Source organism: Zosterops lateralis, assembly GCF_965231275.1.
Source record: "Zosterops lateralis genome assembly, chromosome: 7".
In the NCBI taxonomy this organism is placed as follows: Eukaryota; Metazoa; Chordata; class Aves; order Passeriformes; family Zosteropidae; genus Zosterops; species Zosterops lateralis.
Window position 1 is genome coordinate 18,783,378 of NC_139767.1, and position 24,310 is coordinate 18,807,687.

Below are 24,310 nucleotides of genomic sequence, written 5' to 3' on the forward strand. Positions count from 1 at the left end.
ACACCTGCAGTACAGTTACAGTTTCAAAGTCTTCTAACTGCAGATACAGCCTAACTTGCCAGTTCAGTGAAGACTTTTTTTCAGATGCCATTTTTCAAAAGACTACACTAAAATTACAACATTTTTTACATAAATCTGCAGGCCATAGTCATACACATACACCAAAACCAAAGCACATCAGAGTTCTTAAATTTGCAGGAGTCTGATAAGCACCACGAATACTATTTTGAAATTCCTACGCAACTAAATTAAACAGTTACTCACAGTTACCTGCAAAGGCTTAATTGGTGAGGTATTAGTAAGTGAAGCAGCAGCTGTATATCCCCAACTGTGTTTAGAGTAACTTGGTAACAGAATGTCTTAGAAGTAATTTAAATTTCCCCTTAAAGTGTCTTAATGACACTGTAGGGGACAATGTAGCAGTTCGTTATTGCTGTTTAAATGCTTTATGTACTTAAATCACAATTATTGCTCATTACTGTTTCACAATGCAGATATACATTATCTTTGTTTAAAACAATAAAAATATCAAATAGAAAGTCTGTTCACAGCAATGCTGTATTGTCTATACTGTTCAACCCATTTACTTTTCAAGCTGTACTATCAACATCTAATTTTAAACAGTTATTTGGAATTCCGTTTCAATTATTTTTTAAATTCTAATGGTCTTACTTAGGCAGTTATTGTTATAACACTAAAGATGTGGAGGACCTTTGTGATGAACTTCTGCTTCTGACTGCTGCATTTGTTATATGCAGAACAAGGAGAGGTTGCACACAAGCTTGTGAAATTCTGTTACTAAATCAAGGATCTCTTGGCTACTGAACCCATGGCTCTGTTCTCTAGTTAGTTCACAAGTATTTCATATCAAAGAGATGCAAATGTGAAGGCTTAGAAATAAAGGAGTAGCTTTTCCAAATTTGAAGCTAAATAAAGTCTGATGAGCAGTACCATTAACAATCTGTATCATTTTTACCCAGCTTCCTTTCTTGAAACTTAAGCACAACACTACACAGGGGGACTCCACTTTCACCTCTGGTTCAGGTAGCAGACTTATTTTGCTCAATGATATAGCATCTACAGAAACTGCATTACAGTATTTCATGGAAGTGACCCCATTAAAATAAATTTAAACAGTTACTACAAGCAAAATGTTCCTCACCTTCCATTTCTTTTCATCTAGGATGTGGAAACCTTCTGCATCCTTCACTGCAATCCCATGATGCATGGCACATTCACCTAAATAACCTTGGAATTCCATTGGGAACAGCTTCATGCTAAAGCCAACCACTTCCTCATCTCCTTTGTGAAATTATATACCCACACTGAAGCACAGAAGGCATAGTAATAGAATATAAACTACTCTCATGGGCCATACAAGAGAGAGGATAGTTCTCAAAAGTTCTCACCTTCCTAACCTATCACAGGCCACACATTCACATGAGAAGAAGCCACAAGCAGGATATCATGTTAACTGAATCTACTGTTTGAAAACAGCTGAATTGCTTTACATTAATGATGACTTCTTTTCCTGTGCCCTAGTGAAAATGGATTCTTGTTTCAGTTCTAGATCACTCCTGCCAAGTCAGTTGGGAATATGGAGAACACAATGTACACCAGATTCCAGCACACTGCTGCCTTCCTGTTCTGAGCTTTGTCATCAGCTTACACAGAAACAAGCACAAGCCCATACCACCAAAACTTGTTTTGCTCAGTTTGTTTTTGTTTCAAAAGATCCTTCAGGGGAAACAATCTGGTCAAAAATCCAGCCACGATTCAAAATGTTTATATAAAACACACTTGGGGCTTAAATCTGTGGGAGCAATATTTTAAAGGCTTGTGTTTTTTGTTTCTGATTTGCTGTTCTTACTCAATGTTCCGGTATTGGTATGAACAAAGCCAGACAAAACCCCAAGCATTAGTTTAAGAAATGTAATCCAGACACAATGGGCTAGATTTACAGACCAGCCATGCCTGTTCATGGTGTAGCATGAAGATGCACGATGATGCTGAGCATAATAGGCCCTCAGTTGCCCTGAGGCCTCTTCAGAGAAGAACACCCCTAGCACAGAAGGCTCGTTCACTGCATGCAGAGCCAGCTCTGTTTCTTTGTTTCTACTTGTCCCAGGAAAGGAATCATTCTAAGGCAGGGCAGCAGAAACCAGAACAAAAGCCACCAGGATAAAGGGCTGCAGTCCTTGAGAAATAATCTTTCTCCCATATCCTCTAGTCTTTCCCATTTTCAGTTGATGTTGAACTGGAGCACCTCTGCAGATATGGGGAGAGCTTCCTCTGCGATACCGTTTCTGAGGTTATGAGGGACAATTGTCCTGCATCAACCCAGCACCTGAAATTTTCCAGTTGGATGGCAAAGGACATAGTAGACACAACTCTAACTCCTTTACAGTTAAACTCAGCTTACTTACACATCATATGTACTTCCTGAGTTTGGCTTTTTCTGACTACAGTAAAGCAATTACAAATTTAAAGGCAGACGATGGTGTTCTTATTGCTGGGATTTCTTATTTGGAGAATTTATTTGACAATATTCAGGGAATATGTATGCCATCTGCTACTAATTTTATTTTATTTTTTAACACAGCATAAACAAGAACACAAAGAACATTTTTCTCCCAGTAAGGTTTTTTTTGTATTATTTCTTCACTAGCTACAGGCTTTACTCAGAGACAATCTGGGACACACTCATTCAGCAACAAGGGATAAAAGATCTTGATAACCCACTGGTAAAGGCTGACCTTAAATAATGATCCTAAATTGTCAACTCAAATAATAAATCTGGTTCTGATTCTCAGAAGCAACTATCTATAGAGCTAAAAGTTTTACTTTTAAAGAATCATGTCCAGAAAGCAAGGCACATCTTGCTCTGCTGTGGATGACCCTGCATAATCAAAAGACCTCAAGAAGCTACCCCAAGAAACTCTAGAAGAGCATGAACTTGATTTAAATCTCTTGCCAACATTCCATTACATTTGGAAAGGTAGACAAGATTCAGAAAGCAATTGAATCATAGAAAGGCTTGTGCTGGAAGGAATCTCAAAATTCACCTAATTAAAACCCTCTGCCATGGGCAGGGATGTCACCCATTAAACCAGATTGCTCAGGACAGCCTGGCCTTGAACACTTCCAGGGATGGGACACCCGAAACTTCTCTGGGCAGACTGTTCAGTGCCTCACCACACTTTGCATAAAGAACTTCCTAACTTCTAATTTAAATCCATCCTCTTTTAGTTTAGAATGGGTCCCCCTTATCCTATTGCTATCTGCCTATGCAAAAAGTTACTCTCCCTCTTTTTCCACAAGCTCTCTTAAAATACTGGAAGGTTGCAATGAGGTTTCCCTGAAGCCTTCTCTTTTCAGGATGAATAACCCCAGCTCTCTCAGACTGTCTTAACAGAAGAGGCTTTTCAGCCTTCTCACCACCTTTATGGCCACCTATGGACTCATGCCACCATGGCCATGTCTTTCTTGGGCTGAGGATTCCTGAGCTGAACACAGCACTCCAGGTGGGGTCTCATGAGAGCAGAGCAGAAGAAGAAAATCCCTCTCCTTGACCTGCTGGCCTCTCCTCTTTTGATGGAGACATGCCTTCTGGGCTGCAAGCACACATTGTTGGCTGATGTCCAGCTTTTCATCCATGAGAACCCTCAAGCTCTTCTCATAGTTTAAGAGTCATAAAGTCACAGATTAATGAATTTAGGCCTGACACTAAACATCACTAAATTAAAAAATGTAAAGCTTTTGCTTAGGTCCAACACTGAATATGGAGATGGGCACAAACAGAGGAATTAAAAATAACATTAGGAAATAAAACTGAAAATGTCTTCAGTCTTCGCAAAGACAAAAACATCATGATTGTATAGCTGCAATGGATGCAATAGTGAAATACAGAATGTAAGACTGTAAATCCAGTGGGGGTCATCTCAATTCCTCCTGTCTTATTTAACTTCTGGAATCTTGTTTTAAGGTTGAATTAATTGTGTAACTCACTGTAGTATCTGGAGTATTGTGTTTTACCTTGTCTCTTCTCCTGATGTGATGTTAGGTGTTTACATCCTTTGTTATCTTTTGGTTGGTTGGTTGTTTGGTTTGCTTAGCTTCCAAAGTTCATAAATAGAAAATAAAAAAGGGCCACCAAAGAAAAGGTTGTTATTACACAAGGGAAGATTTTCCTTATTTCACCTGGTCTCTTTATTTTCAAAGATTTTGGACCATTCAATGCTCTACCCCTTCAGAGACACAGGCTTCCTAAGCATAACAAAAAGAATTGTTGCAAATAATGATATAAAGTGTTGCAAACTATTACCTTTTAAAACAGAGAATGAATTGTAATTCTCATTTCGAATGCTCTAAACTAGAATTAGACTTTTCCCTGAAAATTTTGAGCAACTAGATATGAGCAAAGAAATGCTACAGAAAGCAGAAGGACATTTCACTTCCAAGGCTACCAAGCCTTCTGTCCTTACTGAAATTGAATAGTATTTTTTTACTTTTTCATCTCATTTGCTTCTTTCTCCTTTTTTTAGCATGCTTGTCTGCACAGGTTTTCTTCTTTGATGGCATATTCCCCCTACATGACACTTCTGGCTTGGTTTTAATTTCATGATGTCTGTCCATGTCTGTCCCACATTTTCCCTATATGCAAAGTTCTGCATGGTTTAATCTACCATGGTCAGCATTTTCTGCCTTACTGTTATAATCTCTTTCCAAAAAAAAGATTAGATGTGTTCCTCTTTTCTTCTCTTTTTTTTTTTTTTCCTTGCAAGTCCCACCACAAGTGACTACAATTTCACAAACATATTACAGAATTTAAGTAGAAAATTGGCAGATGCTTTCTGACTGTGCATGTTTATTTTGCGGGTGTGACAAAAAGAAGTAGTTCTGTGAATTAGTAGTGATTTTCTTCAATACGCGTCAATGACTAGTTTGTGTGGCATGCTACTACCATGTATGCAATCTCTGATTTTGAAAGTTTTAGGTTATAAGTTGCTTATGATGATGAAAGACAATAATGAAAATCCTACTTCATTTGCAATGCCCTGAGACATGTCTGCTTGTGGATGTCTCACAACTATGTTCTTCCTAGGGAATGTTTTAAAGTAGACTACAGTTTACAAGTAAGAGTATCTAAATACGGTAATACAAAATTTCATTTTTCTAAGGCAGTTAAGCTCCTTTGGATATGAAGCTGAGGAATTTACCCCTCTTGGGCCCTAAATCAATGATCAAAAAGCACAAAGCGTGAGCCTGGATATGCAGATGGAAAACTGATATATACTATAGACTTGAATTTACAGCTGTTCTGAATATCATTGCAAGGGGCAAATCCTTGTGAGGAGATCAAGAACTTCCAATTTATCAGCTTCTTATGAATGAAATATTAATTGGAAGCATATGGACTACAAGAGATGAAAGAAATTGATATCACTTAGTCTCAAAGTGAGATGAACAAATTATGAGGGGTTAGCCCAAACTGGAATCTTGTTCCTGTGCCCTTTTGGGACATTAGGTGAGACAGTGTGAGATGTGAACTCCATATATATTCACCTATCTCTGAAAAAAATCAACACGTCAAAGATATTTGGTACATAAGTATCTCTTTTACCAATTTTTAACGACAGCACCTAGTTGTTCTCAGTTTTTGAAACTATACCTATCTATGTCACTACTAAAATTGGCTGTTTTTTTAGAGCTGCAGCAAACTTAGTTGTTTTGATTTTTTTTTAATAAGCCCTTTAAAATCGACAAGCTTGCTGTTATTCATTTGATAGTCATGCTCTTTATCATGACTAAGAATATGCAGTAAAGAACAGCAGTAAAAGAATGTAGAAAAAACAATTGCACCACTTTGCTGCAGGGCATTTTTGGTGTTTGCAAATCCCAGTACTACAAAAAGAGGCTGTAACAATGTAATATTTTTTCCTTATTTTGAATGTAACTTTTCTGTGTGTGCAGAAGGCAACATAAACACACTGGCAAGACAGAGTCCCAAGAATAGCACTTGCACTCACAAAGCCACAGACAAAGAATTGAAGACATTCCTCCTAGCCTATAAGGACAAAAACTAGCTGCAACTGCAGGTAAAGAGCTGCTACAGCCTTCCAACTTTTTAGTAATAGGCAATCACACACATTGTCTATATTTGATTTCCAACAAAATGTAAGACAGTCAGATGAAGAAGGATATATTAAAGATGATCAAATCTTCACGGCTATTCTTGCTGCTATTCAGCTTGTTAGTCATGTCTGCATTCTCCCTGTCAGACTTAGCCTGGTAAGGCAGACCAACCTGACAAGCAAGAGGCAATACTTAGTAATTACAGTTATGCTTCTTGCCTTCTCACATTGTTCATTGCCTATGTTTTCATGTGTACAAGGCAGGACAAACCTTAAAGACAAAGAACTGGTACTGAGGTATTTTTAGGAAAAGAAATATTAGAATTCATAGAACTCTTCTTTTATACATTTTGTGTTATGATTAAGATATGCTTGTTGCCTGCCTGACCACACAGAGGAAAGCAGCTCCTCTTTTTTCTACTGGCAGCAGTAACAATACTTCCTGTGATTTTGGTACTCTGACCTTCCCTTGGGGGAAAGGTGTTATAAGCAGGGAAGGTGTGGGTGTGGCATTATTTTTCTGCTGTATTGCCAACACTTGAGCATAACAACTTCTTCCTGTAATTCTCTCCATAGGCAAGGAAGATCCTCAAGAAAGATTATCCTTGCCTGGGGTCAGAAGGGACCTCTGCAAGCTCACAATTATTGTGACAAGCTAGTATTGGCTATTGCTACACTCAGCTTAATCATTAGAATCCGAGGTTATCCATAAGAGAACTGAAAATACAAAACACTTCTAGTGAATAGAGAGAAGTAATGATGGACAGCCAAGTAATACAACCATTGTCTTGAGAAGAGCTAATGAATAAGTTAAGTAAGGCAATTTTTTTCCATCCAAATATCTCACAACCAGTTCATGAATGGAATACCTATTAATCAAACTGTATCTATGAGTAACTTGTAGTATCTACATCTTCACATATGTGGTTGCAAACATTTTGTCCTCAGTATCTATCCCTTATTTGTCAGAGATGTTTTGGATTTTTTTTTTCATTTGCATTGATCAACCATGCAAATTATGTGCTATGGTTTGGCTATATAATTTTTGGCAGCTAATCACAATCCACTAGAATAATAATTCAAATTTAGAACAGAGGAAAAATATCCAAACCCATACAAAATACATAAGAAGTTAATTTGTTATGGTACTTTCTGAACTATCTCACACACCTCATATAGCATTCTGCAACATCGCATTAATTATGTTGCTACTTTACCAGCATGCTATCTCTTCACAGTATCTATGAAGAACTATAAAAATAAATTGTGAAAACATACAGTGTCTCCTAGAAAGATGTTCTGAAATTCAGCTATTATTTTCAGCTGTGGGGAATTCATCAGAGTGAATTCAGATTTTTAAATACCAGCAAACACTGAGAAATTGTTTGGTAACATAGAGCTAGCAGATTAAATCATAGCTCTATAAAAGCAAACAATTAACTGTCTTAGCCTTTTTCTTACAAAATACCCAGAAATAAAGAAATTATCTAAAGTTTTCTGACATGAGAAAAGGTTTAAAATTCTGCAATTTGCAAAAAAAAAAAAAAAAAAAAAACCTATTGAGAAAATATTACTAGAGTTATTTTTTGTGTGCACTCTCAAAGCTCTGTACCTACTGTGCTTATTCTAACAAAGTTTACTTAGATAAAATGGTGTGGTTTTTTTAGAAACAGAAGAGTAATGAATTAGGAACTACACTATATGCCAGAGTACATCAGTCATCTATGATATGCTGGTGATTCAGAGCACTAGTAACTGTGGCAAAATAACAAAAATAAGGCCGATAGAGGATACTTAAAAGAATTTTCCAACAATAACAGCAGGACAGTGAAGTGCTGCATGATGAAAAACTTAACTACCAACAAAGACACAGCAAAAAGAAGTGTTCAAACAAACCTATACACTGTGGACAGAAAATGAAGACAAAGAGCAGGTGAACAGCAGCTTGGATCAGTGTTAAGAAGGGAAACTGAACCCCTATTAAAACCTACAGGGTTTTTGCACAGCATTATCATGTATTTATTATTCAACTTCACTAAATTTCTTGGATTTTTTACTATATTTTTTGATATTTCAGTGAGAGAGTTTTGCAGTCTATTTTTATTGCAATGCAGCCATTACAAGCTGAATTGCGACTTGTTTTACATAGAACAAGTACTGAGTTGTCTCTGGAGAACCCTATTGCAATTTATCTGTGCAGTTTACTTGCATCTTATTTTATCTCTCACCTCTGATACTAATCAGTCATGGCTGCAGGTCAAATCTTTTCGCATTGGAAGCAATCACAATAACCAATCCAGAAGTAAACCAGCCTATAATGAAATTCACTGCCTAGGGCTAAACATAGAGCTAACATGTGTTTAACAAATCAAAGCTTGTATTTATCACTTGCCACTGTTTGTGTCTTTGCCTGTTGGAGGGGAAAAAAACAATTAAGAAGCTGTGCACTAAAGAAAAATTTATGAACAGTCCAATTTCTTTTCAGATTTGTTGGTCTGATACTTTGGCAAAATTCATGCCATTACAGAGTGGCAAAAGATCTAACAGAAACTATTAATGGGTGAATTAGTTCAGAATTCTTCTTAATGTGCAATATAAACCTTCGCTGGCACAGCTTAAAACTATGACCTTTTGTCCTGTTGCTGGTTACCTGGGACAAGAGGCTGATCCCCACCTGGATACACCCTCCTTTCAGGGAGTTGTAGAGAGTGATGAGGTCCCCTTGAGCCTCCCCTTCTCCAGGTTAAACACCCTCAGCTGCTCCTCATTGGACCTGTGCTCCATACCCTTCACCAGCTTCATTGTCTTTCTCTAGACACACTCCAGCACCTCAATGTCCTTTCTGAGCTGAGGGGCCCAGAACTGGACACAGCACTCAAGGTGTGACCTCACCAGTGCCCAGTAAAGGTGGAACAATCACTGCCCTGGCCCTGCTGCTCACATTGTTCCTGATACAGGCCGGGATGTCTCTGGCCTTCTTGGCCACCTGGGCACACACTGGCTTGTGTTCAGCTGCTGTTGATCAGCATCCCCAGGTCCCTTCCCACTGGGCCACTCCCCATCTGCTCTGCCCCCAGCCTGCAGCACTGCATGGGGCTGTTGTGGGCAGGACCCAGCAGTTGGTCATGTTGAACCTCATGTTCTTGGTCTGGCCCATGGATCCAGCCTGTCCAGGTCCCTCTGCAGGGCTTTCCTACCCTCCAGCAGATCGATACTCTGACTAAACTTGCTGTTGTCTGCAAATCTGTGTATGGTAGACTCCATCCTCTCTTCTAGATCACCAATAAAGATATTAAACAGGACTGGACCCAACACTTATACCTGGGGGACATCACTAGTGACCGGACACAAAGCGGATGCCACCACCATTCTCCACCACTCTCCAAGCCTGGCCATCCAGGCAGTTCTTAACAGTTATGATTGCTTTGAGACATAGCTTTATTACTAGCTTATTTTCCCAACAGACATCCTAAAAATTATTTTCTTATGAGGATTTTTACTTATACATTTGCAAGATAAAATGAATGATCTGGAAACATGATTTCTATTTACTAAGCCCAAAGCATTTATCCCAGGTGTGATGAGATCAGTAATCTAGTGATACTATTTTAGGAAAAAATAAAAAGAAGCTACTTTTTCTCCTGCACATGCCCAGTCAGATTTTGCTTCAAAAGCCACAGAACGCTAGCAGAACCTTTTCATTGGAAACTCATTATACAACATACCACATCAGCAACTCCTCTGCTGGAGCCTTCAGCTGCAACATGGCTAATGGTAATTTATCTGTTATGGTGTGGTATGTTGTAGGAGAATACTGTGGAGATCTCATAGGCCTCACACAGAGCTACAGCATGCGCAGCACAATCAGCTCATACTATGTGTAACATTATCTTGGCCTTTTTAGAGTTTCTTGTAACAGTCAAGCTGTCCTCTGATCATGTATTTTACTTGCAAAAGAAAGACCAACTCAAATCTGACCCGCTCAAAAAAAATCACCTGAAACAAAACCAAATATTCTGCCCCAAACTCCCTTAAACCCCAGATATGTAGAAAATTTTTCATGTAAATTTTTTATAACCAAGAGACCCAATTCTGCTCACTGTTATGATTTCACTAACTACAGTCAAGTTTTTCAGGCTTTATATTCCCTCGGTGTAAGATTAATCTCAGTGGAGAGCTTAAAAATGATGAAATGAAACCCCTGTTTAAACAAACAGAAGTAATTCTAAATTACAAATTCTTTCCTTTAAATTTCTGAATGATAGGATTCTGAAATGAATGGCATTCATGTGTCAGTATCATCCCATCTGCCAGTGACAACTAGTCAAAAGCCCACGCAGTATTTCACACTACATCATGTAGCAGTGGTTTTGTTTTTACTTAGAGAGGAAGGTTTGTTATAATGAGATCAAACAGGAAGCTGAGTTTCACAAACAGTTGAATGGCTTGGATTGATCTCTCTCTACTTGCACAAAGTGAAGTGGCATCTTTGGTTACAAGGCACCCAGATCTTGATACCATGTTTTGTGTGAGATACTGCCTGTTCTTTACTATAATGCCTATTACAGTCATGCTGGGATATTGGATTTCTGTGAATCCAAGGATAAAAAGTGCCCCCATTTCCAAGTCACTACTGATTATTGCTTTGCCATAGCCATTAACTTTTTTCAAAAAATGTAAAAATAGGAATAAAATGAGATTAGAGTTAAAACTAGTACAATGTTAAATGCCATGTAGTGTAACACACCTCTCTATATTTAAGTACTTTTTACTTGCAAGCACAAGACATTGAATCAAGGCTACTTTAGATTGAGGCAGTTTAAATATTTTTTAATAACAAAGTCTGGCACAAAGGAAACCGTACTCTGAAGCAAAGACCAAACATCCAAGCCACTATTCCTTTTGGCTTGGGTATTTTAACACCATCATGTTTCTTAGCATTAAAGTTGGATCCTTTCTTTAAAACTAGACTTAAGTCCTGACTTTTAAAGAAGTCATCATTATTTTAAATTTCCTGTTTAGGGTGATGAACCTGTAAATAGCATCTGTGTAATGACAACCAAAGAGTAACATTTTGGGAATAATGTCTCCCATGCCCACAATGCCCTTACTAAAACTTATCCACAGTACTTTCTCAGGTGGGCAGCAGCCTTTCTCCCCATCAAGCAGTACCTTGACTTAATTATCTGCTTGTCCTCCATCAGTACAAGACCCAGTGACTTCATACATTTCTCCAAGCCCAACACAGCTACATTCAGCAAATCCCATTTCATGATTGGTTTACCACAAAGGAAGAGAAAAAATTATCAACATAAAAAAAATATACATATTGCAAGAAAAATGTTAAAGATGGGTCAGTGACTAATGGGACTTCAGCTTGAAACATGCCAAGCCCTAATTTCCACTAGTTTTGAAAATATAAAAGATTAGAGAATTTAAAATCAAAGGGTATACTGAAATGGACTATTCACTGCCTCAGACTGTGGCTATAGACAACGCTGAAGACTATACTTCCAGATCTCACAGAATCCTGGCAAATTTCTCTACCTTTCATGAAGTTTTAGCATTGTAGTGTGGGGTGCAAGGCATAAACTAAACATATCCATAAGTCACATTGTTCTCCCATGAGAGAATGTCCACAGCCAGAGACTCTGTGTATTTTCCCACTTGTTCAAAATGTCTGTGCTAAGCATAAAAATTATGTCATTGTTTGGTCAATGCAGAGATATTATTAACTTTCCTTTTGCAAACATACTTCCTTTGCATCTCAGAAAATCTGTCACATTTACCTTTGAAGCAAAGTTACATTGGTCAATTCCCTATGAAGCACTCACTTTTCATTAATAATTTCAAACATTCTCACTATCTATCTCATCTATGGGAATACCACTACTTGGCCTCTGGAGATTATATTATTTCAATTCCTTCAGTTCTACTTTATTGTGACTAGAATAATTAACTTCTGGCTTAATTGTTACTAATGACTGGACTCTCTGCCCAGGCACTGCATCACAGCAGAGATACTGGAAGGAATTCTGGGCATTGTTACTGGTTTTGCCCCAGTGCTCTGGCAGAGTGCAGGGAATGTCTGTGCAGTGTAAAAGCAGCCCCAGTGACTCTATACAACCATAGCACATGCATGCATTTGCTGTGTGTGCAGTTTGGCCATACTGCTCAGCCTTTCTATGACCCAGTGAGAAGGCTTTTGATGTGAAAAAGAGGCTTTTGTTTCTGTATTAATTACAGAGTATAGTCCTTGCATGGTTTTTGTGGAAATTTCCTTCTCCATTCTTCCTTTGCTGATCTGTTATTAAGAACAGGCAGCCTGTGCTATTAGAGAGCCAGACAGCAAGATGTGCGAGAACAGGCTGCTTGATTAATACAGAAATATGCAAACTCATATCAACCATTTTGTCCTTTTGTGTTCTGTCCCCTCTTGACTGAACTAAAGCCTCACCTGCTAAGGCCTCAAGACAAATAAGCAGCACGTCCTTTCTTTTGTGCTTAAGCCTCCACACAGACTTCCTCCTTAAGCAAACACCAACACTGCTCCATAACTGGGTCATGGACCAGCGCAGAAACCTGTCACATTCCCTTCCCCATTGGCCTCTGTATTTCAGGTCCAAGCACCACCAAGTTGACAGACTAGTGCTGTCTGTAATGTAACTTATACAGAATTAAAAATCAGTCTCTAACATTGCAGAATAACGTTTCACTATGAAAAATAATTGCATTGTTTGGACCACCTAATGGGCAGCTTTTTTAGTGTGAATAACAGCTTATGTAGTATCGCCCTACATTGTAAAACACACATAATTTTATATGTGCTTATTCAAAAGAGGTATTTCCTATTTCACTTGGTCTTCACAGTAGGTGTAAGAATACTATCTGCTTAAAAGTGTACTTCATACATTAAGGCTAAATACAGACTGAGCACCAGGTGAAAACATCTGCATCTCTGAATGCAAGCTGTGCTTTTAAAAGCACCCAAAGAAGTTATTATTCTTCACCAGGTTTACTTCCTTAATAGTTACTCATTGAAGTGTGATTTATATGATCATCTATCTGAATATTTTCATGCTTAACTAGTAAACTCCTTACTTCTCTGCATTTGCATGCTTATTCATTTAAACATAGATGTATCTTCAATAGTTCAGATCAATGTTGCATTTCTCTCCTCTTCACATTTTATTCTTCTATCATTTCACATTTTTGAAGACACTCTAAATTACTGGGTAATGACTCTGAATCATGTTTGCTAAGGGTGTAATTCTGCCAGTTTTACTCTAATTGTTTTACCTCAGACACAAGGTCTTTGATTTCAAGGAGACCAGTCGCAGGGTAACATACAATATGCAGTGAGAGTAAAGATGATGGATTTGGGCCCTGACTGCTTCCCTCAAGAGGATTTGCTGCAATGAAGATATTTCTGTTTGACAGGTTTATTGTTTAACATGCAATAATTTAAGATAGTAATGCAAACTTCCCCTGCAGTCCCACACTACGGATTCAAAACCCATATGGACTGAAATGCATGAAGAGGGAATAATGGATTTCTCAATCTGCTCTGTTTAAATACTATTCTCTTTTTAGCATGAAAAGCACATTATGCCTGTTCAAAAGAGGAAAAACACCGAATTTGCATTATTTCCTGTAACAGAACCATCTCCTTATAAATACCTATCTTCTTACCTTTACATTGTAAATTGTTTTACTGAACTCTGTAAAATTTAAACATATAATTGCAGAATTAGGGCTTAATTGTTCAGATAAATATTTGTAGATTTATGAGATGAAAGCTGTCCCATTAAATAAATAAAGAAAGAGTAATGTTAATTAATAGCACAACATTATAAACAACTAACATCCAGTATTAACCTGGAAATTAATTTACTATCATATACATTTTGGCTCTGGTTACAGATATCACATTATCAACCTAATGCATCTTAAATTGTGAAAGTTATTCTCCAGTCTAGTAGTAAAGTCTGTATTCATGGATTTAAAAAGACACAATGATGATAAAATCCATAATAAGAGAAATGCATTCTGATAGGTAATGATTTCCTGGAATATCCAAAGATAAACCAGGAAAAATTCAAAAATGTCAAAATGTTTTACTTTAAGTTTTTTTTAACTCTTGCTGAACATGGCAAAAATAACAAAACAGCAAATAAAATTAAAAATTGCACTGCATAGATGGTAGAATTAATGCAGATGTTCCTGTGCTGCTGACTGAATCTTTGTGTGTGTGAACAAACTAGTAGTCTTTCATTCAGCCAAACACGAGAGATTCCATTACCATCTTTGACTTCTGAGGTTGGAAGGCAAAGGAAAGCTGAAGCTCTTGAAGGTAGATTTGATTTCATTAGAAGGGTATTTTGAGATTAGTAATGACACTTTTAATAGAAGGTGTATTTAAAAAATCATTTTACTTTTGCCTCTGTAATGCAGATACTTAAGGGCTTTTTCATATTTCCAGAGTGAAAATGTGTAGAAGGAAGTTCTTTCCTTTACGTTTCCTGCCTTTCAAGTGATTGTTAAACAATCTCATCAATATATAAAGCAAGTTATATGCTGGCTACATGTAGGTTACAAGCAGTAAACAAAATATCTCTACTACTTTATTTTATTTCTTACCTCCTTTTGTATCGGATGTCAAGAGACATGACAACTGATGGTCTGCAACTGTGTGGGATTGGCTAATTGATTGTGAATCATTCGTTTCAAATGAATGCTTTAGAATAGATGGAGAAGCAGAAATCTCATCCAAATTATTCTGGAATAAAGAATACTGGTTTAGGCACATAAGAAATATATTGATTCCACTTGCTCATGATAACTTACAGCTGTGATCTCATAGAGAGAAACTTGTTATTTTCCAAGACTCTCTGAAACATCTAATGCTAGATTTAAGTTACGCAAGATTCTTGTGGCTTTCAGCAACACCGACTTAGCACCCATGTCACAAACATTTGTTTACTTTTTTCCATTTAACTTATTTATCCCTTTTCCTCATGCAGTTAAATCATAGCATGCACTGTATGCTGATTTCCTCTCATAGTTAATTTGTATCTTTAGAAAAAAGCTATAGGAAGGTATTAATCTGCTTAACATTTCTAAGTACATCATCCAAGGGATTTTGTTTTTTTAATCTTACATATGCTCAGCAGAGTTACTGGCAAAAACTGTACATTTTCTCCATTTCATCCTTTCAACATCAAATGGTAAGCAGCAAAAATTGGATCAGACTTCAAAGACTATGCTGTGCTCCAAGTCACAGAGCGACTCCTCCATTTCACATATTGAATTCGAGCAGGATATCAAAGTGCTACCAAAGAACCTCAGGTCCTTACTAAAAAAGAGTCTCTAACATCTGTAGAAAGTGAAGTGCACAGACAAATCACCTCAGGGAGCAGCTAGCATTTATTCTCAGCAGCAAATTTCCAGCCTTTTGATTCTCTTATTCACTGTACCTCCCTGTCTCTCTACAGAACTAAAGTTCTTAGCAAGCAGGCTTTTGTCTCAAAGACTTCAAAACATCACTAACGGTTTCATGTTCAGATGGCTATGCCAAGCAGCCACGAACACACTGCAGAACTGTGGACTCAGGAATTTGAAGTTATAATGGGATGTTGTTTTAGATTATAAACTCAGTAGTACCTTTTCAGTTTGTTTGTCAAGAAAATCAGGCACAATGGGAGAAGACTGGTTACTGGTTTGCTGCCTAAAAGCAAAGAAAAACAAAAAAAAATAGTTTAAACACTGTAATTTCTTCACTCTTATAAAAGGTTTACTGGCATATACACTTTTTTTGTTGATTTTCCCTTTTTCCCCTCCCCCAATTTCTAAATATGTACATACAATCAAATCAGAAAAATAAAACCAGACCAGTCACATTTCCTCTTATAAGAAAGTGTATACTGTTAAACACAGCAACAGGTTATGAGCAATTAATTTGTCATTAAAAATTTCTGGGTCTGTGCAGATGTGTAAAATGAGTTTATGAGACTTTAATGAAATTGAAGTAATGTATTTATTTGCTAAGATTTTACATGAAATATTTTTTCCCAGCACTGTGAAAAGCTTTTTTCACAGAATTCAAACTTAGACACTCAAATTTTGACAGATGAGGAACAAGTGAAACACATGTGTTTTCCTAAAGCCATTTGAGTTAAGGACAGAACAAGAAGTAAGATGTCTTAGATTCTTTGTCTATATCTGTTACTATTTTACCATCACATTATGTCATCATAAAAATATTAAAGGCCAACTCCTACTTCATTAATGCTGATTAAAGTAACATAAAAACCTTCTGCAGGCCATGATCCTTGCTGTCAGGCCTTTGAAGTCAATGGATTTCTTACGCAGTAAAGTCTACCCAGACAGAATTTGTTTCAGAATCTTCAGCTAGGCAATACCAAAAAAAAGATGCTACCAATTTCATTCAGTGGATTAAAAAAAATGAGGTTCATAGAAATTATTTGGTATGCTCATGGTCCTCAAACTGGGATAAAAGCAAAGACTTTTTTGTTGTCAAAACAGAATGAAGTTCATAAACATAGTAAACATTCATCTTTTCTGTGATGTTGCAATTCCATGAGGGAACCTTGGACTTGCATGTAAGATTAGTAGAAATTCAGTTCCCCTTTATTCTTTGATACAAAGAAAGAGAAGAACAACATTCTCCCTAAAATGTAAAGTGGATTTAAACTTGTGTTTTCCTTGGAGGAAATGAAGGGATCCATTTTAGAAATACATCATCATTTAGTACTGGCGCACTTCTTTAAGTGGAAAATATAGCATATGTCAAGGACTGTATTTGACATTTGTGCATATACTATTTTATCTGTAAAGTTATTTATTACTATTTATCTTGTATACATATTAATTAGATAATAATTTATTTAGTGGGACTGGTTGGATAACTTGCCACTTTTCCCCAAATTTTTCTCAAGCATTTGTTGAGATTCTGGACTCCCCTTTCCCCCAGTATTTCTGGAAATAAATCAAATAAGGTGACAAGGTAAAAATGATGACTAATCCTCAAAAAATCACTGTGGTGGATATCAAAATCAAAATTTGCTGTCAGATCAGTATGTTGCAAATGGCCTACAATGTCAAAACCAGACCGAATCATCATATAAATTTAAATATTCAGATTTTGCAGTGGTTTGCATCTGGATCTAAATAAGCAGCATGAAAATAATCTCTGTCATCTTCTAAAAAAATACACAACCTTGCCATGACTAGAACCTTGCATAATTGTTTAAAGCACAAAGGTAAAAATCAGCAACTTGCCTTCTGTATGGCTTAAGCTAGGAAAAATCAGTGTCTGGAATTTGGAAGTCCTTAAACCCCAACTCTATGTCAGGATCCCAGTGATGCCTTGTTTCTGATTAAAAAAATCCTAAATTGGTTATATTTGCTGCAAGGGAGTCCATCCTTCCACAGAATAACTGTTGCTATCAGAAGTATGCACTTTATTACTAGCTGTTCTCATGAGCTTTTCACTGCATTTTTCTTCCCTTGTCCTGGTAAGACAGGGAACGACAGAGGGGCTTGGTGGGCACCTGGCAGCAAGCCAAGGTCAACCCACCACAACATCAAAGTGACAGGGAAGACTTCTGAAAACATGGTATCAAGTGCAGATCTGGGTTCATGTGCCTGGTTTCAGTCAAGCAACTCAACAATTTGCTGCTGACTGTTCAGCTACTGAACTATAATATGCCTCAGTCTTCACATATAGGCTGTCTATAAATCACTCCATTAGCAATAAATATTGGAAAAAGAAAGAAACATTGATTCTTAAGGTCTGTCTACACATCTGTATAGTGCATAGAATCACTATCCCTAGCATTGAAAGCAGTTGAACCATAGTAACATAAATCTAGTAATGGAGAATATCTTATGCTGGAGAAAAAGCATCTAGTTTTGGAGTTACTCTGGCCCTTACGAGTAATGGCACTTTTACTTTCATTATTTAAATGTTTTTGAAAATGTTAAAAACACTACTAGATATTCTACTAGAAGTAATACAATTAATTTTGCAAAAGTAATATTTTACAGAACAGAACAAATTCAATCCTTCCAGGGTGGGTAGATGAAAAATTCAAAGGGGTGGGAGGGAGGGAAAAACCAGATGACACTGGAAGATTGTGCCCAAATTCCCATTTACACCTTTAAAAATCTTGAGTAACTATTTAAATTTATGAACAGTAAAGTAATTAGAAGATCACATGACATCAGAATCTGGTCCATGGATTCTCCTGCACACCACAAGGATTGCAGACTTCCTATTTCCATCACAAGCAATAATGTTTGCTATGATTAAAAACAGGAAAGTGAAGCTATTAAAGGAAACCAGAATGTCTTTATACAGCTTTTCTTACAGAAAGAAATGAAAATTCATATTTAAAAGATGACTTATACAAGAAATTGCAATGTGATCTTGACAGAAACTGAAATCACCCAAGGAGAAAGTATGGGAAAGGTGTAGGGAATAAATCACCAGGACCCAATGGCATTCTTCTGAAGATGAAAAATAATAGGTTTAAAATGTAGAGATGTGACCCTTTCAATCAGCTCTCCATGAAGAACAGAAACACATCAACATAGTGATTATCCTTATTTTCCTTTTAATCAAAGGAATTCTTGGAAGGTTTTGTTATTGACTGACAGAGTGAACCTCACTTTAGTAAGATGCAGGCTGTAGAACAAGTCAAAGAAACCACAGCAAAAGACAGAAGATCTTTCATATGAAACAGGAGAATTTACATGAAACCAGTTTCTGAATGAATTTGTGCTTATGCGACTGAAATCCTGTTTAATCTCTCCTCTCAGTGATACACAGGATACTATGGTTACGTGCTAATCCACCAGTGCCCATGCAGGTAAATCCACGCTGTATGCTACTTCAATGGGCCTCCAGCTATAGCAAACCATTGAGAAATGAACCTCACTCATTTTTCAGGCCCAGCAACAATGGCATTGCAAGTAAAGCAGACATATGGAGAATTCCTCTAAATTGATTTCTTTACTTACTCCCCATACTGATGCTGCAACAGCTGGTGGCACTATGATGCTATAAAAGCTGGTTTGCAATGCCAAACCCACTAGCACAGATATGTTACAGTTCATTGTGTAGTTACAAACCATAAAAAAAATCTTGAAAAATCATCTAAGTCACCCCTATTTTCAGAGAACAATCAGCTATACCTATCCCCCCATACATTTGCTTAGCCTGATTTTAAAAACCTGCAGCGATGGAGCTGTCAAAACTCCTCAAGGTAACCTACACAGGGTTTAACTCAGCTTACCATCATCAAGCTTTTCTTGACGTCTAACCTAACATTCTAGTGCTGCAATGCAAGCCCATTATTTCTCTCTTGATTCTCAACAGAGAACAGTTTGTTTTCACATCAGCCTTTCATAATTGGAGAAACGACACCATATGACCCTTAGTTTTTTATCTCCCTTAGACATCTTCCTTTACCATGGTTTACAGAGGTATGTGATCATTTTTGTTGCCAAAAGACTTGATAGTTTTCTTCAAGGGCAGTCTCTAATATACTGCCTTAACCATGTCTTGACAGTGATGAGAAAATGTTATGATGCCCATGTGAGTTGAATGTATCCTCACTGCTAGTAAACATCTCAGTGTAAACTTCGCAATGCTACTGACTTTCATACTATGGTTCATTACATTTCATGTTACTGTTTCTAATTTAAATCCTAGCCTCTCAAGCCCTTGTACCACCACTCACTTAGTACTGATACAAATTTAGTAATCAGATTCTGCTTCATCAGTCAAGCCATTAGAGAGCAGAAACAGACCAATTTCTAGAACTTGACTTTCTCATGGATTCATCCTCTGGAAAAGAAAAATGCTGATAATTATTGTCTATATTTTTTAAAACATCTAAGTTGGTGTGCCTGTGTAGCTTTGTACAGACTCTATTATACAATCTTGATCCTGTAAGGCTCATGTGAATGTCATGAATTTTACTAAAAATACTGTTTTTTGAGAAGCTATGCTGACCAAAGCCTGAACATGATACCAAATAGCTAAAAAGCGAAAGATACAAGGAAAAAAAATCACAACAAACTCAGTTCAAGAGTGTGAACGGGTGTTAATGTCAGGTATCTTCTACCCTTAATACAAAGAGCTCCAAAGGACACCAAGGAGTGAGGGATACTCACTGACACACAGTTAAAGTCACAGACCCAACTGATGTGTAACAAAGTCAGTATTTGGAAACAATGCTTTCTTCTATTACAACACAGTATAATGGCACTGATCATGTACATGTAGCTAACTTCCATTGTGATGTTTAGCAGTCATTGAGCTATAGTACAGTGAGCCAGAGGAAAACAATTAACAATACAGTAAGTGTTTTCCAGGGGAAGTATCAGACCAGTATCACTTAACATGATTTTCCTTTGGGAAGGAAATGGAAAAGATGATGATGGTGGAACATGAAGGTTACAGATACTTTCATGGGGTTCTAAAGGGATCTGAAGATATTTAAGAGTGATAGCTCTGTCTGAACAAGAAGCATAGATAAAGGTAGCATAGATTAAGGTCCTTAGTCACTGAACTGTAGATTATCCTGCTAAGCAGTAACATTTATGAAAAATATATTCACTACAGATCTGTCACTAACAAGTTCAAATCACATGATATTTTAGAAAATTACTTCTCGCATCTCCATAAATTATTCCTAATTAGCTCAAAAGATCCCTAACACTAACTTGGAATTTTAGCTATGCCATTACAAAATGCAGCATTTTTGATTTCTGCCAATGATCAATAGCAAGGTGGAGGCAGACATTAAGTAGGGTTGGTGTCCATGCTCTCCTTGTGAGAGAGGAGACACCATCACACTCCTCCCTTCTCTGGTGCCTATTCAGCTCTATATAGAATGGTAAATCTGCTATTCAGCTGCTGTAAAAATGGCTCAGAAAAGTTTTCATTTTACTCATTTGAATCATGTTTGACTCATGTGTTGATCATGTTTGACTTTAAAATAACAATAATTGTGATTCCATTCCTTGATGCTATGGAAGCCTGTAGGTTCCTCTCAATGGCTGATGATGTCAAGAAAAGGCTTGGCAAGTGTTTCATACATGCATAGGTTTTGAGGAATAACTAAAATTTAGTGTCAGCTTCCCAGGTGCACAATTATTCCCAGGATCCTGTTTCAGTAGAAGTCACAGACACTTCTGTAGCTTTGTAGAACTGAATGGGAAAATATTTTTTCAATGAGACAAAGCCACTTCCCTGCTAACATGTACATTATCTCCTTCTACTTAGACCAGAGATATTTGCCAACTCTCAATGCATCCTTACTTACCATCAGCTTTGCATTTGACTTGATCACCAAGTCAAGTATATAAATGCATAAAAATGCATAAAAGCATATAAATGTATAAAACATTTTAATATGTAATGCTAAATGAACAAATGTGTGCATTTAATTAGCAAGTCATGTCATTTATTAGCTTCAGGTTGCTTATGTCCTGCATTCACTGACTGAAGAGCATAAACTAGGTGTAGAGATTCAATTTCTTCTACAAAATTAATTTTTTTAAGTGCTCATTTCTTCTGAACACTTTGAAATTCACGACTTAGTAAAACTGAGTGCTTTATATATAACACTATAACTCAGCTTTTAAACAGATCTTCAAAAGAGCAGCAGGTTGCCATACATTTAACTGCAAAGTTACACTCCTCTGCATAAAACAGAACTGTGTGTCATTTTGCTTTCTGATCCCTAGTACCTTTAAGCTCATTTCTCATTTTCTAAAATTACCAGTTAGGGGAAAAAAGAAAAAGACATAATAAATAATAAAAATAAATTAGAAGAAATGAAAGAAAATTAAGAGAAAATAGTATCTCATTTTCCATACTTAGTTCCACAGTACGTGAAGCCACAGTGAGGCTGCCTTCTCCAGGGTCAGATTACCACCTACTGTATTAAGTATCTGCACCTTTCTGTTTCCTACAGGTTTCCTGGATGACTGAACAGCCATGTGCTTGAAACAACAGCCCAGTAACAGCTACATAAAAAACTGATGCTTGATTTATGGGAACTAAGTTACTGGATTAAGTCCCAGGGCTCTGAACATTACCTGTGAAATACTGACATTTTCGAACCTTGCTGAAACCACTGGAACCTGAGGTCATTCTGAGAAATGCATGGGATTAGGCAAATAATGTGCAGTTTCTGTTTGGGTTGGATGAAGAACTGCCAGCAGTAATGGCAGTTTCCCAACTACAGGCAAATGAAGAACTTATTTATCTATCTGACTGTAAACTGCAACCAGGACCGGATGCAAGTTCTGAATTGCCCATGTATTTTACATGGGCATCTTCAGGTCGGATACCTAGATGCATTTAGACACTGATTTCAATGTAAGTTTGGTGGCTAAATGTCATTAAAGGCTGTGCATATGTGCTTCACAGAGCCCAGATTCACCTCAGCAGTAACCAAACAATAAAATCTCTGTGAGTCTCAAAAATGTACAATTATGCCAAATCGTACCAAATCCAAATCTGTTAGGTGAGTAACAAAGAGTTCCAGAGACATTTTAACACAAAAAATGGAAGAAAACCACTCCTATACATGAAATAAATGAATAAAAAAGTTTAAAGCATCTCTGTGCCTCCAAACAAATCCAGATGAAAAAGCCTATTTACATTGTAAATAATTATAATTCTGGATGCCAAAGAAAACTGACAGTAGAGATCTTATTAGCTCTTGCTTTCAGCCATCAGTGCAGACTGGAGAAAAAGGAACACATGATCATCAACAGCCCTAAAGAGATGAGAAGATACACATCCCTTAAAGACTTAAACAGAAGGAGAAGGTGCTGCATGCATGTGACGGGAACATAAATTAGGAATCTCATTCCCCAGTGAGCAGTCAAGCAACCCCAAAACAGAGCTGTGATGGTAAAATGCAGTGGCTTGTTCTTTACCCTGAAAATCATTACCAAAACAATTTATTTATTTATTTAGTCCTTGTCCAATGGCCTGAACCTTCTTCTTGCTGAAACGAATACTTGATTCAAGGGAAAGACTCTGGAGCATTATTAACCTGCAAGAACGCAGGTGGTTACACCTGAACAAAGTTCTATAATAATGCTCTAGGGCATATAGCAGAGTTAGCATGGAAGTTAACAAAACTCAATGCTATGAGCATACACGAAAAAAGAAATAACCCTTAACTTCTCTAGAATGGTTTCAGCAGGGGAGATCCTGTAACTCTCAGTCACTTAAACTAATGAAAGGGATTAGTCGTGCAAATGCAGCCACCCGTCCTAGAACAATGGTGGTGAGTCAGACCGAACAGATCCCTTTTGTCTCTCATACCTAAGGAAGTGTCACGGGAAGATTCGCCTGGAGTGAATCCATTGCCTAAAGTAGGAAAATACCTTTTATCTTCAAAAAAAGAGAGCATCACTATGGTTTACAGCATTCTTAGGCTTTCTGTCAGTGACCTGTCCATCTGCTCTTGACAGCTCTTTTCCTTGTCTTGTTGCTGGTCTGCATGGAGCTTTATAGGCACAGAGGGTAACTTTCTACTCTTGGACATTTGATAACATGCACTGCAGTGAATGTTGAAATGCTGAGCACTTACAATTCTGTCTGCAATCTACAGTATTCTGGGTACTCACAAGAAGTGCACAAAAACAGCACAGCAACCCAGAGCAAACAGCACCTTTCCACTAATTGGGAGATCACTGAGATGACTAAGCTGGAGAGAGAACTTGCTAACCTACGGATGGTCATCCTCAGAATATAGCAGATTTTCTAAAAGCTGGCTGAATCATGATGACAAACCTGCTCCTTTCAGATCCTATTGTGTGGGAAATCACTTTCATTAAAGAATAGATAGCAAAGGATTCAACTTACCAGTCTTCTTCACAGCCAAAATCAGAAGTAGAGCAGCTGCCTGTAAGCTGAGGATCTGCTACACACTCAGCACTGTTTTTCAATCTTGTGTAGTTTTTACGAGCAATGTATCCCCTAAAAGCTAAAAAACAGAGTTTTGAATCAGAAAGATTCTGCAGAAACTGAAACTGGCTCTGCAGCACAGACCTGCACGTCCCCAACTTTTACTGAATTAGTGCACAAGAACACTTAGCACCCCAGAGGAGTTACTCCAATG

At 37.3% G+C, this 24,310-nt stretch overlaps 1 protein-coding gene across 1 annotated transcript in view; it reads right to left on the minus strand.

The window, feature by feature from the left end:
- The window catches only part of MYO3B (myosin IIIB), a gene marked incomplete at its 3' end in the record, with an annotated part of 190,620 nt that overhangs the window by 27,330 nt on the left and 138,980 nt on the right, over window positions 1–24,310 (minus strand). Inside the window, exons 31-33 of the mRNA XM_083864590.1 lie at window positions 24,055–24,175; window positions 15,798–15,861; window positions 14,775–14,913 (exon numbers count right to left, since the gene is read on the minus strand). Coding sequence (XP_083720716.1) covers window positions 14,775–14,913; window positions 15,798–15,861; window positions 24,055–24,175 — 324 coding nt within the window. The remainder of the gene's footprint in view (window positions 1–14,774; window positions 14,914–15,797; window positions 15,862–24,054; window positions 24,176–24,310) is intronic.